Source organism: Lycium ferocissimum, chromosome 4 (genome assembly GCF_029784015.1).
Source record: "Lycium ferocissimum isolate CSIRO_LF1 chromosome 4, AGI_CSIRO_Lferr_CH_V1, whole genome shotgun sequence".
NCBI lineage: Eukaryota > Viridiplantae > Streptophyta > Magnoliopsida > Solanales > Solanaceae > Lycium > Lycium ferocissimum.
The window spans coordinates 21,873,732-21,887,048 of NC_081345.1; the positions used below are offsets into that span (position 1 = coordinate 21,873,732).

The 13,317-nt window shown below is 35.8% G+C and overlaps 2 protein-coding genes across 2 annotated transcripts; one reads left to right on the top strand and one right to left on the bottom strand.

Annotated features, from left to right (window-relative positions):
* On the bottom strand, positions 1-597 carry LOC132053817 (uncharacterized). Its single transcript, XM_059445916.1, has one exon. It carries the CDS (start codon positions 595-597, stop codon positions 1-3), a length of 597 nt encoding a protein of 198 aa, XP_059301899.1.
* A 6,948-nt stretch (positions 598-7,545) lies between these two features.
* On the top strand, positions 7,546-12,005 carry LOC132051828 (receptor-like cytosolic serine/threonine-protein kinase RBK2). The gene is made up of 9 exons (XM_059443066.1): positions 7,546-7,679; positions 8,448-8,551; positions 8,681-9,118; positions 9,615-9,866; positions 9,964-10,118; positions 10,479-10,558; positions 10,645-10,780; positions 10,886-11,035; positions 11,267-12,005. Exons 1-9 carry the CDS (start codon positions 7,621-7,623, stop codon positions 11,462-11,464), a joined length of 1,572 nt encoding a protein of 523 aa, XP_059299049.1. The 5' UTR covers positions 7,546-7,620; the 3' UTR covers positions 11,465-12,005.
* Positions 12,006-13,317: the final 1,312 nt, after the last annotated feature.

Below are 13,317 nucleotides of genomic sequence, written 5' to 3' on the forward strand. Positions count from 1 at the left end.
TTAGTATTCAAGCCGGAGCAAGCGCCTTAAATCTCTAGTGGCAAAGTCTTCTTGCTTTTTGTTATTATTATTAAAAAAAGAAGGCAAAGGAAGAGCTCTAGGTGATGGCGAATTTGAAAAAGCCGAACCGGCATAAACCGGCGACTTTGGAAATGCTGCTGAACCGGAAATGACGTCAGCAGAAGATAACCCGACCCGGATATGCTTTGGAACCATCATTTCCGGTTTTTGACCCGGTCCGACTTTCGTAAATATCGGGTTAAGCGAATCTAAAGACTCGCCTCTTCTCAAAAGTGTGACCCGTCCCATCACTATGCCGTCACCGTTAGATTTAACGCCGTTATGAGTTGGTCTTAAATCTTCGGAACTCGTACATCTCTTCCTCATCAACGGTTCAGGTTGGTTTTTCAGCTTCTTTTTCTCGGATCTTTCCCTTTCCGGTTTGACCCGGTTTCCATAATTGTTGTTAGAGGAAGGCTTAGGGTTAAAAGAGTCATTTCCTTTTCCGTAGTTGTTTCTTCGGCGATGTAACGCCGATGGTGAAACTCTGAACCGTTCAATTAAAATATCCTGTGGCCGTAATACCTCTGTTGCCATATTTTTCGCATAAAAAATGAAATCTTTCAAATAAATGCGAATTATTTGAAAATGGGTTAACAGGATTGAAAAAAAGAAGCTTTTGAATTATTTTTCTGATTTTTCCAGTTCCTTGTTTTATAAAGGAGGGAATTTTTCTCTCTTTTTGTTTTTTGGTCTTTTCTCAAGGAAAGGGAAAAACAGTTAGTATTATTCTTTTTGCTTGCTCGGTTTAGATTTGAAGAAAAAGGTGGGAGAATGAAAGAAGGTTTAAATACAAAGAGGGGAGAGAAAAAAGAGAGAGAGATGTGGGGGCGAGGGATGCGCGGGTGATGGGGTTAGTTTTATGGGGCTAATGGTGACTGTTTTTTTATTTTTATTTTCTGGATAATAATAATTTTAGTTATTGCTAAATTAAATTCCCTCCATTCCAAAAAAATTATCTTAGTTTGACTTGATATAAAGTTTAAAAAATCTAAGAAGACTTTTAAAATGTGTAGTCCAAAATAATTCTTAGATATTTATATGACTGTAAATTATCTTATAAAGTTAAATTATTTTTAAATATAAAAAAATGTCAAACTTTTTGGGACAGACTAAAAAGTAAAGGAAGACAATTTTTTTGGAATGGAGGGAGTAGTAATTTTTTGACATGAAGTTTAAGAAATACATTAAGATTATTGAAAATTATGATCTAAACCAAATCATAAAAGTTTGTGTGATTAGAAATTATTTCATTAAAGCTAAAAGATAAATCTAAAATTGAATTGTTACTAAATTTAAAAATGTATTATTATTTTTGAAACGGCCTAAAAAGGAAAGAGGGTTATAGAAATTTTGAGGGAGGGATTGTGACTAAGGATAATTAATTAAAACGTGTGTATTTGTAATCCTTTTATGTAGAATATATATAGTTTTAAGTTACTGTCAAAAATAAAATAATTATACAAACTTAATTGTAGGAAATCAATCCGTGCCTTGTATTGATGTATCAAAGTTATTATATACAAAGTAGGTATCCCAATTAGAATGATTTGCCTAAATGTACGGGTTAATTACAATACCGAGGATTAGGGAATATTTACAATATTTATACTATTACATAGTCTATCACATATGCTATTAACGGGAGGTTTTTTTCCTTTTTTTCGAAATCATCAAAGAGCACGCGCGGAAGACCTTTAGGTGAAGATATACACATAATAAGGTGGCGGGACGGGACGTGAAGGACACGAACTTTAATAGTAACTTTTCACGTTGTATGTCCATCTCAATATGTTTAGTGCGTTGGTCTTTCAGGATTTCTCGATAGGTATATTTTTAACATTATCGATAGACTAATGTAGCTTTCTTTTGGACAACTTGCAAACTTGTTGCGAAAAGAGAAGACTTTTGACTACATTAGCAACGCCACCGGTACTTCTCCAATAAAACGATTTAGACATAGTTTTGGTTTGGATGACCTAGTTAGAGGAGGTTATCGCCGAAGGAAGACACAAGAACCGGATGTGGAGCGGCGAGTGTTGGACAACCAGTATAGTATAGTATAAGATACAAGAGAGGAGAGGACTTGTACGTACGGAGACCAAAGTAAATATATTGAATGTCGGACTATGCGTTTAAGAGCATGCGTATGGGCAACCTTAGGATCATGCATGTTAAGGCATACTTGTCGAACGCATAGGAGATGTACGGGTCGTGTGAATGTATTTAACGCGCCGGCCAACTTACGATATTGGCAGTGGGATTCGCAATTGATATGGACCAAGTTTGGCTTTGGTGTCTAATGGAAGGAGGAGAGAGAGGACTGGGTCGGTTGCACGCTTATAATGTCTGCTCATAATCTCATTCAGAGAGAAACATGACGTGTGAAGTTCCGTAACACTACCCGAAAATAGCGAGAGGCTCCAAATCCTTTTTAGCAAATTCGGCACTACAGAGACATTTTTGGATTTTGAGAGCATCGCCAGGAAGGTTCTGAACAGAATAATATCATCAACATATTGAACCAAGCAATGTCGAACCTCGACAATAAATAAAAGAGAGTGATCGGATGCACTATGTGAAAAACCAATGGTGGAGACATTTGGAGTTTGGAACCGACTGGGGGAGCTTGATATTCACAACGATTTCTTCAAGCCTACAATCACATATGGGGAAGCATGGGTCCTTAAACCCAATAGGCTGATGCATATAAACAAGTCTCATTAAGATTACCGTGTAGGAAAGCATTCTTGACATCCAGTCGGTTTAATGGGCCAAAGTGTGTAAGTGCAATGCTCAAGATTTTTCACGAATAGTAGCCGGCTTGAACCGGGATCGAAGGTCTCGTCGCAGTCAACTCCAACTTTGTTGAGAAAAACGGACAAGACGGGCTTTGTGCCTCTCGAAAAGAACCATCAGAATTCTTTTTACGACGAAAAATCCACATATATATAAATAAGATTCACATGGGGACGTGGAACCAACTCCCACGTCTTATTATTAATTAGAGCATTATATTCATCAACCATGGCGACTTTCCAATTGTGGTCATTTAGAGCATTGACGATGATTTCGCGGAGAGGCGAGATGGAGAGAAAATTTCAAATTATTTAAGTTGAAAGGTTGTTTGGGTTTGAAAATCCCGCGTTGGCCTCTAGTAACCATGCGGGAGGCTGCCGCGATGACCGCGGGTGGGTGGACCGCCGCTAGCCATGGCGATCACGGGTGAAAATGCTGGGGGGAGGGGACATGGCGGGCGTGGCCGGGCACCGCGGGTTACATAAAATCACGGGTAACGTGGGGGAGGGGGCTGGCCGGGGCCGTGTCCATCGCTGGTGCGGGAGCGGTGGAGGGTGGACCGAGGGAACGACGGGAGGAGCGGTGGAGATAGAAAATGCAAGGTATATGGGGAAATGCCATGGTCCAAGAATTCATAGGACGTTGGGGGAGTGCACTTTGAGAAGCGGAAATTGAGTTTCGTCAAAAGAGGACATCGAGTGAGATGATGATTTTGTTGGTGGACAAATCATAACACTTATATCCTCATGATTCAACGGATAGCCCAAAAAAACACACGGGCGGATCTTGCTTGTAACTTATGAATATTCGTAGATGGGAAAATTGGATAAAGATAGACACTCAAAATCTAGAGATGAGAATAGGAGGGGGTTCGTTGATAGAGAACTTGGGTTGGTGATTTATGCCTAAGGACTTTAGTGGGAAGTATATTGAGGAGGTAGGTGGCCATTCGAGACATGATGCCAAAAAGAGGGGGGGACGGAGGAGTGGACAAGAGAAAACTATGTTGTTAATGGATTTAATTTTTCGTTCCGCTTTGCCATTTTGAGGGGATGTATGGGGGCAAAAAACCGAAATTATACCATTGGAGGCGCAAAAAGATTGAAATTGCCCATTTGCGAATTCCCGCCCATTGTCACATTGAATGTTTTTAATGTCTCTTTCGAATCGAGTCCGTATTAATCCTTAAAAGATAGAAAGATAGAATACACTTGGGACTTGTTAGAGATAGGAAAAGTCCAAAGAAAATTACTATAATCATCAAGAAAGAAAACATAATAACGGTGCCCATTAGAACTTAAAACAGAGATGTCCATAAATCGCTATGAATAATGTAAACGGCATAGTAGTAAACGACAACGAATGAGGTTATAAAATGGCAATTTAACATGTTTCCCAAAGGACAAGAGGTGCGAAAAGAAGTACGGCCCTATTACATTCAATTAAGGCATTACTACGAAGAGAACTAAGGATAACTCCGGATGGCCGATTCGGGAGAATGCCAAAAGCAGGTGATGCGGCAAGGAAGGTGGATGGTGGAGTGGACCATAAAGTCTACAGAGGATAGTTTTGAGGTGCTCTCACATCTTTAGGCGGCTCCCCGTCGGTAAAATTCTAACTTTAAAAACCCGAAGAGATCAAACTTACGAAACATTATTATCCTTAGTGAATTTACGTACGGAAACAAGGTTTTTGATGAGTTTTGGAAATACTTGCGAACGTAATTCTAACATTAGGTGGAAACCTGTGTATGACCGCCTCGAATTGAATAGTGCTACCGTAATAACTGTGATTCTAACTTTAATTCTAAAAATTAAAAAGTAAATCTGAGTATCGGAAATGGCGGTCTATGTATTAGTTTTGAGGTTATAGAAATGTACGGTGTCTTAATAATGCAACATAACTTAATAAATTCTAACTTTAAAAAGCACAATTCCAATCAATTAGAGTTGAAAAGTAAATCTAGATGAAATAAAATCTACATTTTAGTATTGAGGTTATAGAAATACTATAACTTAACAATTCTAACTTTGAAAAACACAATCTCAACCAATTCTAACTTTGAATTCTCAATAACAATTCTAACTTAATAACTTATGGATTCTAACTTTAATTCTAAAATTAAAAAGTAAATCTAGTCAAATAAAGTCTACATATTAGTTTTGTTGTTATAGAAATATTATAACTTAATAATTCTAACATAACGATTAATTCTAACTTTAAAAAAACAATTCAACCAATTCTGGAAAAATTGAAAAGTAAATCTAAGGGGGTTAAAATCTACATTTTAGTATTGATGTTATAGAAATACTATAAAGAAGGCGAATTCTAACTTTGAAAAGTGACAAAGTTCCAATAATCTTTTAACTTTCAGAATGATCAATAACAATTCTATAACGTTGATCGGACATTCTAACAAAAAGCACAATCGTGAAAAAAAAAAAAAGACTAGTCAAATAATTAAAGTATACATGTTTGCACATATTCAACATCAATAATATTACAAAAGTTTGTTATCTTGGAAAAGTTGAGCAAATACATTGACAAAGAACATGAAATATAGCCACGAATCTCAAGTAAAAAAAAATGACAACTAATTAGTCAAATAAAGTTTACATTTTTTCCGGAAGCGGAAGGTTAACATTGCAAATGATGTTTAACAAAGCGGTAAATGACGGTGTCATTAGGTGGTAAAATCTACAAATAAAACTGAAAATTAGGAATTTTAAAGGGTTGCCCTAATTTCGTGATAATGGCCGGTTTCAATTTATTAATTGGGATTAAGGATTTCACATTCGTGACGGTTAAAAGCGGAGAATGGAAATTTTTGTTGTCGACCATGGGAGGGAGAAAGGAAGGAGGAAGGGGACGGCTAGGGTTGGGGTTGTAGAAAGAGAGAGGGGGATGGTAGGGTTTTAATTTGGAAAGAGGAGCAAAAATGTATGAAATCCCGTGCCTTGAATTTAAAGATCAAAGTTATTATATACAAAGTAGGTATCCCTAATTAGAATGATACTAGCCTAAATTAAAAAAAAAAATACATAAGGAAGGGAATATTTACAATATTTATACTATTATTTTAAAAATCATTAATCATGGAGTAATAAATTTGTGAAAATTCACGAATAAATGGAGTTAAAAGTGTACGTTTCAATGAATTGAAATTTGAATGTGGTTAATTAATATTCCGAGGATTAAAAATTAAAATTCATATATGACTAAAAGATTCAAATATGCTATTAACCCTTTTTTCCTTGTTTTGATAAAGCTAGTAGTGACTGTTTTCAAGGATTTTTAATAGTATTAGTTTTTTGCTTGTTTAGCTTTTCAATTTTTTTCTTCTTTTTCAAGTTTTCTAGAGAGGCTTTTCTAAAGTTCGAACTTTTTTTTACTTTCTTTTCAGAAACTTGCAAACTTTGTTTTAAAAGAGAAGACTTTTTGATACAAAATGTTCACCACTTCTCCAATAAAACGCCTTTAAATTTTGGTTCAAAAACTAGTTATACATAAGTTATAATGAATAAATTGTTAAGAAGGACTCATATAGATATCGCATATAGTAGTTGTTTTTACCTTTTAGTATAGTATAGTATAGTACTTAATTGAGGTATGAGTTATACCAGAATTTCAATCACACCACACAGATTTTAAATATATTGATTAATAATCTATCAAATGATTCTTCAAAGTGTTTCCACTACAGCATGATACATTATTTGTCATATTACAAACCTTCGTAAGCATGATTAATATACTATTAAATTATTTAATTATTAATAAATTGATGCAGTTGATTGCAAATTGTATATGGACAAGTTTTTTTCATGGTTATAATGGAAGGAGAAGAGAGAGAGAGAGGACTGGGTCGGTTGTTGGTGGGGCTCAAATCTCATTGAGGGTGACGTGTGTTCCGTCACTTCAGGCGCTTGTGGGTTTAATCTATAGAGTAATTTTTTTGATTATCTCTGCCACGTCAGGGTCTGAACGAAGTGGTCTGGGCTATCCCAAATTAAACCTCGAATTCTTTGTCACTAAATACAAATAAATTTCTTGTGACTTTGCCTTTGGAGTTTGGAACGACTGGGCAGTAGAGGATATTCACAAATCACAGCCTACAATTGGCTTCTTTTCTTTGCTTATTTAATTTGATAGATGAATTCAAAATTTAAACTTTATGAGTTCATGGTGTCATTGAATTTACTGATCATTTGAGTTATTGAGTTCGACCAAATCCGGAATTTTAGGAATTGAAGTTTTATTAATATTGAATAATTTAATAACGGAAAACTAAATTTTCAATGTTAAAGAGGAGATGCCTCTGATGCAATTCAAAATTGAATCCTGCATTCAAAAGTCATCCTAAGACAAAAGTATGTCATGAAGACGAAGGGATTCTGGGATTGGAGGATAGAAGCTTATAGTGGTTAAAAAAAAGTAGGCAAAGAGAGAATACAGATAGATTATTTGAAAAGGGAGGGTTTAAAGGAAATAAAAGAAAGAAAATGGGAAAAGAAAAAATCAGCATAATTTTTTTTTTAAAAAAAATAATATCTGAAAAAGTTGGTAACCTGCTATAGCAGGTCAATTTTATCTGATAATGTAAAAAAGTGATACACCATGCGCCAAACTTAAACTCATATAATATTGAGGTCATATAGCGATGTTATTTAGGGAAAAAAAAAAAGGGAATACTGTTTTTTTTCCTAATTTTATTAGAGTAGGTTACTTTCATGCACGTAGGTTAGGGGACAAAAAGAAAACATGCACGTAAATATGGAGCAAAGTCCGAGTTTTGGGGATAGAGATCCGGCAAGATTCAGGTCGACAACATGACAACCACTATTTCCCTCTTTCCCTTTCGTCTCCTTCAATTCTCTCTCTCTTTCCATTTTTTTTTTCTTTTTTCTGGAAGAGGCTCCGATCCTTTCTCCCCTGCATGCCCAGGCCACCCAGGGTTCAGTTTTATTTGACTAATTCATCATCTTCTTTCCCTGAGAACCCATGAAAACTACTCGTGAGCCTTTTGCTTCTCCATGGTAATGATTCTTCATCGTGACTCAAAAAAATATTCCCTCTTCATGGTTTGTTTGCACTCTTCTTTTGTGGAGGGGTTGGGGAAATGTTGTAGCTAATTTGTAGGATTAACAGATAGGTTGCTTACGATATATATACACATCTGTGCCATTGTGATGCAATAAAATATGCACAAGAATGGTGGATAATATAAATTAAAACCTATTAATGTTCTATTAGTATTGGGTATATAACTAGAAATTTTATTAGAAATGTTGTTCGTGGACAACAAATAGTATATTTCAAGGGATTGTTGTTTTAACAATTTTGGATCTTGGAGTGTTTTCTTCAGAGGTCTATACAGAGATGTCGAATTCACAAGGACATATGTAACAGAATAGTAGCTGAAATGATGAGTTGAGTGGCCTGAGGTTTGAGTAAAAATGGACAAAGAAAAGAATAGAGGAAGAAACCATTAGCATGGTGTTTCAATTAAGAATTGTCTAATACCATATATGTGTTTGATTAGATGACTTATCGAAAGGAGTAGCTGATAGTTCTAATTGTTTTAACAGTGAGAATCCCTCCAATGTCGGCGAAGGAATCTTGGACAAGGGGCTCTCAAAGATGGGGCAAAATAAGCTACTTTTTTGTGCTTCCATTTCTATCTCCGCTGAAGGTAAAATTTAGTTTCCTCACCATGGATTCTTTTTAGATCATATTACTCATCTTGATTTGTTGATTAGTTTTGTGTGTGAGCGCTTGTGTGTATCCTTGTAATATGTAACATGTCATCATGTTATGCTAGAGTTGCGGTGTCTTACTATGGGGGAAGGAAAAATAGAAAAGGATTCAACTGAAGAATTATTTCTGGACAAAGTTCAATCACGAGATGACGTGTCTGAGGTGTCAACAATCGATGCTTCCGAAGATGATGCAGAGTCTACAACTTCCAAGTCCAGCAGCACTTCAGATTCGGATGGAAAATTTGGATCTCAGTGGAAAGGATTCATTAAAAGACTAAAGATTGGGTCAGCCATACATTTACATACTTTCCATCCTAGCTTACCTTCGCTGCCTTCTATTAAGATGCTACCGAAATGGAAAAGTAGGAGTACAGAACAGAGCGTGCCAATGGTGCCTACTCCTAATCTAGATACTAATGATTTACGTCACTGCTTTCAAGCGCACTGGAAGAATTTCTTCCTCTCTGATCTTCAGAAAGCTACCGACAACTTTAGCCGTGGTATGAGTTTCTTTGTATCTGTACTCTTTCGTCTTTAAATGGTTTAATTTTATCCAAATACTCCCTCTGTCCCAACTTATGTGAAGGTCTTTGAATGGTCACGGAATTTAAGAAAAAAAAAGAAGACTTTTAAAACTTGTGATCTAAAATAAGCCATAGAAATTTGTGTGACCATAAATCATCTTATTAAGTGTAAAATGGGAAGCTAAAGTTAAATTGTTACTAAATATAGAAAAATGTCATTCTTTTTGGCAGTGACTAAAAAAAAAAGTGTCACATAAACTAGGAGGGAGGGAGTATATGAAACTAAGGCAGCCAACTTGAAAGAAGATATCACTTTTGAACTTCAGAGCAACTCAATTTTTCAACTTTCAACTGCTTTTGCATGATGGGCTTATTTATATCTCTCAAATGTCTAGTTGGTACTTTTATTTAGCAAATTACCAGATTAAAAAGCATATGGTGGTGCTCATTATTCTTTATGTCATTCTCAAAGAAAACTTAATCGGTGAGGGAGGTTCATCTGAAGTATATAAGGGACATCTTGAAGATGGACAACTAGTGGCAGTTAAAAGGCTGATCAGGGGAACTCAAGAGGAGATGACAGCCGACTACTTATCTGAGCTCGGAATTCTGGTACATGTCAACCATCCCAATATTGCTGGTGTTATTGGATATGGAGTTGAAGGAGGGATGCACCTTGTCCTTCCTCTGTCTCCACATGGGAGCTTAGCGAATCTTCTTAACGGTCTGTCAATCATTATCATCTTGTTTTTAATTTATTCCTTCTGTAGATTTTTAACCGTTAATTATTTTTCTCTATTATGCATTATAACTCTTTTCAGGTGAAAAGGGTAAATTAGCTTGGTGCTATAGGTATAATATCGCTCTAGGCGCTGCTGCTGGCCTTGCGTATCTCCATGAGGGTTGTCGGAGGAGAATCATCCATAGAGATATCAAGACAGCTAATGTTTTGCTGACTGAAGATTTTGAAGCTCAGGTATCTCTTTGAACGAGTACGTGTGAACTTAAAAGCTGTTGTATTATGTTTTAGAGTTGCTTTTTGAGTCATTTGCCAGTGTACCTTCATCTAACACCTAATCTCTTGATGGAACATTTCTTATTACTTGTCCCAAACATGCAATTTTCTTCAAAGTGACAGAGCACAAGAATATTTATTGCCTTTAGTATAAAATACAGCGTTATTCGTTTTTGTTTTATTCGTTCGCTAATTATGCTGCACACTTCCGGTCCGGAGATCCACAGTTCATGAACTTCTAATAAAATAAAATCTATAGGGGATTTATTTTGCTCACATCGATTTGCGCCATTTTGATGTTCAGCTTTTAGTTTTCTGCAGATATCTGATTTTGGACTTGCAAAATGGCTTCCTGATCAGTGGACACACCTCACCGTATCTCAGTTTGAAGGCACATTCGGGTTTGTGGAGTCATAATCTCAACTAACAAAACGTATATACTGTATTGATCTCCCATAGTGATATATCATTTTAAATTCCATGACAGATACCTCCCTCCTGAGTTCTTCATGCATGGTGTTGTGGATGAAAAAACAGACGTCTATGCCTTTGGCGTTTTATTGTTGGAGCTCATTTCTGGACGTCCAGCTTTGGATGAATCTCGTAATAGTGTTGTGATGTGGGTATGCAATCATCTCAGCAGTATGCCCTTCAGTTAGTAGGACTAAAATTGCCACTTCTTCTGGCAACGGATCATACTAAAACTTACTATGATCACCATGTTGCAGGCCAAACCAATGCTCCTTAGTAAGAATCACAGTGGGTTAGTTGATCCATCACTTGGGGATGCCCATGACTCAGAACAGATGAATCGGATGGTGATGGTTGCCTCATTATGCATACAGCAAGCTTCAACAGATCGTCCTCAAATGAGCCAGGCATGTAATCTGAAATTTTAGGGGGCACATAACCACTATGAATCATAATAACAGAACCTGAATGGTAGCCTTTTGATAGTCTATATAGATTGGGTTTTTGCTCGGATTGTCCCATCTTCTAGTATCTTAGTTTTTCACGTACTCTTGATTTAGGAGTATAAGATATTTTATATTTCATCGATTAAAGGGGAAAATGGTAATTTTCACTAATTTGATGCATGCCATATGCAGGTTCACGAGATGTTAAAAGGTAGTGGAAGCATTCTTGAGAGAAAGAAAACGTTCCAAAATGCCAGTCGTCAAGAGGATATATCCCATAAAGTGAATTTACTGCTTGACTTGCCCTCACCAAAGTGTAAAGATGATCCGAATTACCAGCAGAATCAGGCAGAGTTGGAGAAATATAATATTAATCCCTTGTTACAATGAAGATCTCTCATGTGATCTGAACACTCTGGACATACATCTCACTGCCATGGAGCTGTCGGAATTCACAACACGCATGTCGGGTTATTAATGTTTTATTCTACCATAACAGATTGAATCACCGCATCCAGGTGAAAATCTACTGAGAAATCAAAATGAGAAGTGCGACAATCAGTGTTTCAAGTTTTGACAGGTTTAGCAGGTTTCTTAATTTAGGGATGTTGGGTGGATGGCGTATCACGTACGTGTTGGTCCCAACTATATATTGAATAAGAAAAGAGATGCCAACATATTGTAGGGTGCATAGCAGACCCTTGTTCTGTTTGAGTGTATCCAGGAATAGTATCTTGCTGGATATTGATCCTGTAATGTATTGTGCCGTGCGTACAACTATGATCTTTAGAAGGTGAATGCATATTAGGTTGAACGTGTGCGTTTTGACATGGCTACTAGCTTACACTACCTGTATAGTACATGGTTTATATCAGCAAGTGCAGATATTACTTTGTTAATAGGATTAACTCTGTGCTCTTTTAAAGAATTGAAAGACAAATCTGTTATCATGCAATAGCAACGCGGGTCCTTGCAACATGCTTAGTGTTGAGTGTGCAAAAGTTCCCATTGGTAGTTGAAAAGAAAATAAAGCTATATATAAAGTGTATATTTATTTTTAATGGTGTGAGATCTTTTGAGAAAAACTGTGTGCACTTAGCCTAAATATGCTCTATTTGTACTCATGTATCAAAACTCATGGAGCCTATGCGGGAGCAAAGACGCAGGGGGTGCAAGAGGGTATGTAGAAATATTATATGTAAATAGGATAATATATATATATATATATATATATATTTTTACATAGATATACATAAGTTGAAAGGTAATTAAATCTTTGAATATTTTCAATTTATACGTGTAGTACATTATTTCTTCTATCCCAATTTATGTGATATGGTTTGGATTTTAAGAGTTAAACTTCTTAATCTAGACCTTGTATTTGAACATACAATCTTTATGTTTTTTGAAAAATAATTTATATATTTAGAGACTACATTAAAAAAATACTATATCACAATAACTAATAATTTAAAGTACGTACGAATTGGGGGAATTTTTTTTCTTATATGATTCTCGAAATTCGAACTGTATCACATAAATTGTGAATGATGGAGTATAGACAAATGGTATTTACTGTGCTTGATTCCATCACACGTATTCGAGTTTTTCATAAGGTTATATAGGTTTAAACCTTGTGTAAGCTATGTTTCATGGAAAAAACCTTAGTAATCGGGAGTTAAATTGGTTTTTAGTACTAAGGAAAAAGAAAAAAGAATATTTCAATTAACGCCGCTCTTAGGGCAGGATCTGCAATCTATATCTTCTTCTATATTATTATTATTACTAGTATACGTACCCGCGCGATGCGCGGATAGTTTGGAAAAAAGAGGGGAGAAAGTATGTGCCATAAATTACAGATTTAACCATCAGTTATTAGTTAGATCCGCCTCGATAACCAAAACAATTGATGGCATTCTAAAAAATGAATTACAATCTTTCATACTAATAAGTTTCCCGAAAAGGACTGAATATTACATGAGGATGTGACCTAATACTTAATCATGTATGCTCATAGTGATAAAGTGAGTTCAGGTTTACATAGAAGTAAATTTAAATCACGCATACATTACATATCATACCTATAAGATGAGCAATAGCATGTAGACAAAGTTTAAGGCCTCGAATTAAGAAAAGAATAACATGAAAGAGCATATGATTGTGAGTAAAAAATTATGAGCCCTCCTCCAAAGCTCACTCTTCCTTTTATAGAAGTTTAAAAGCAAGGTGCGGTTAATCAATTA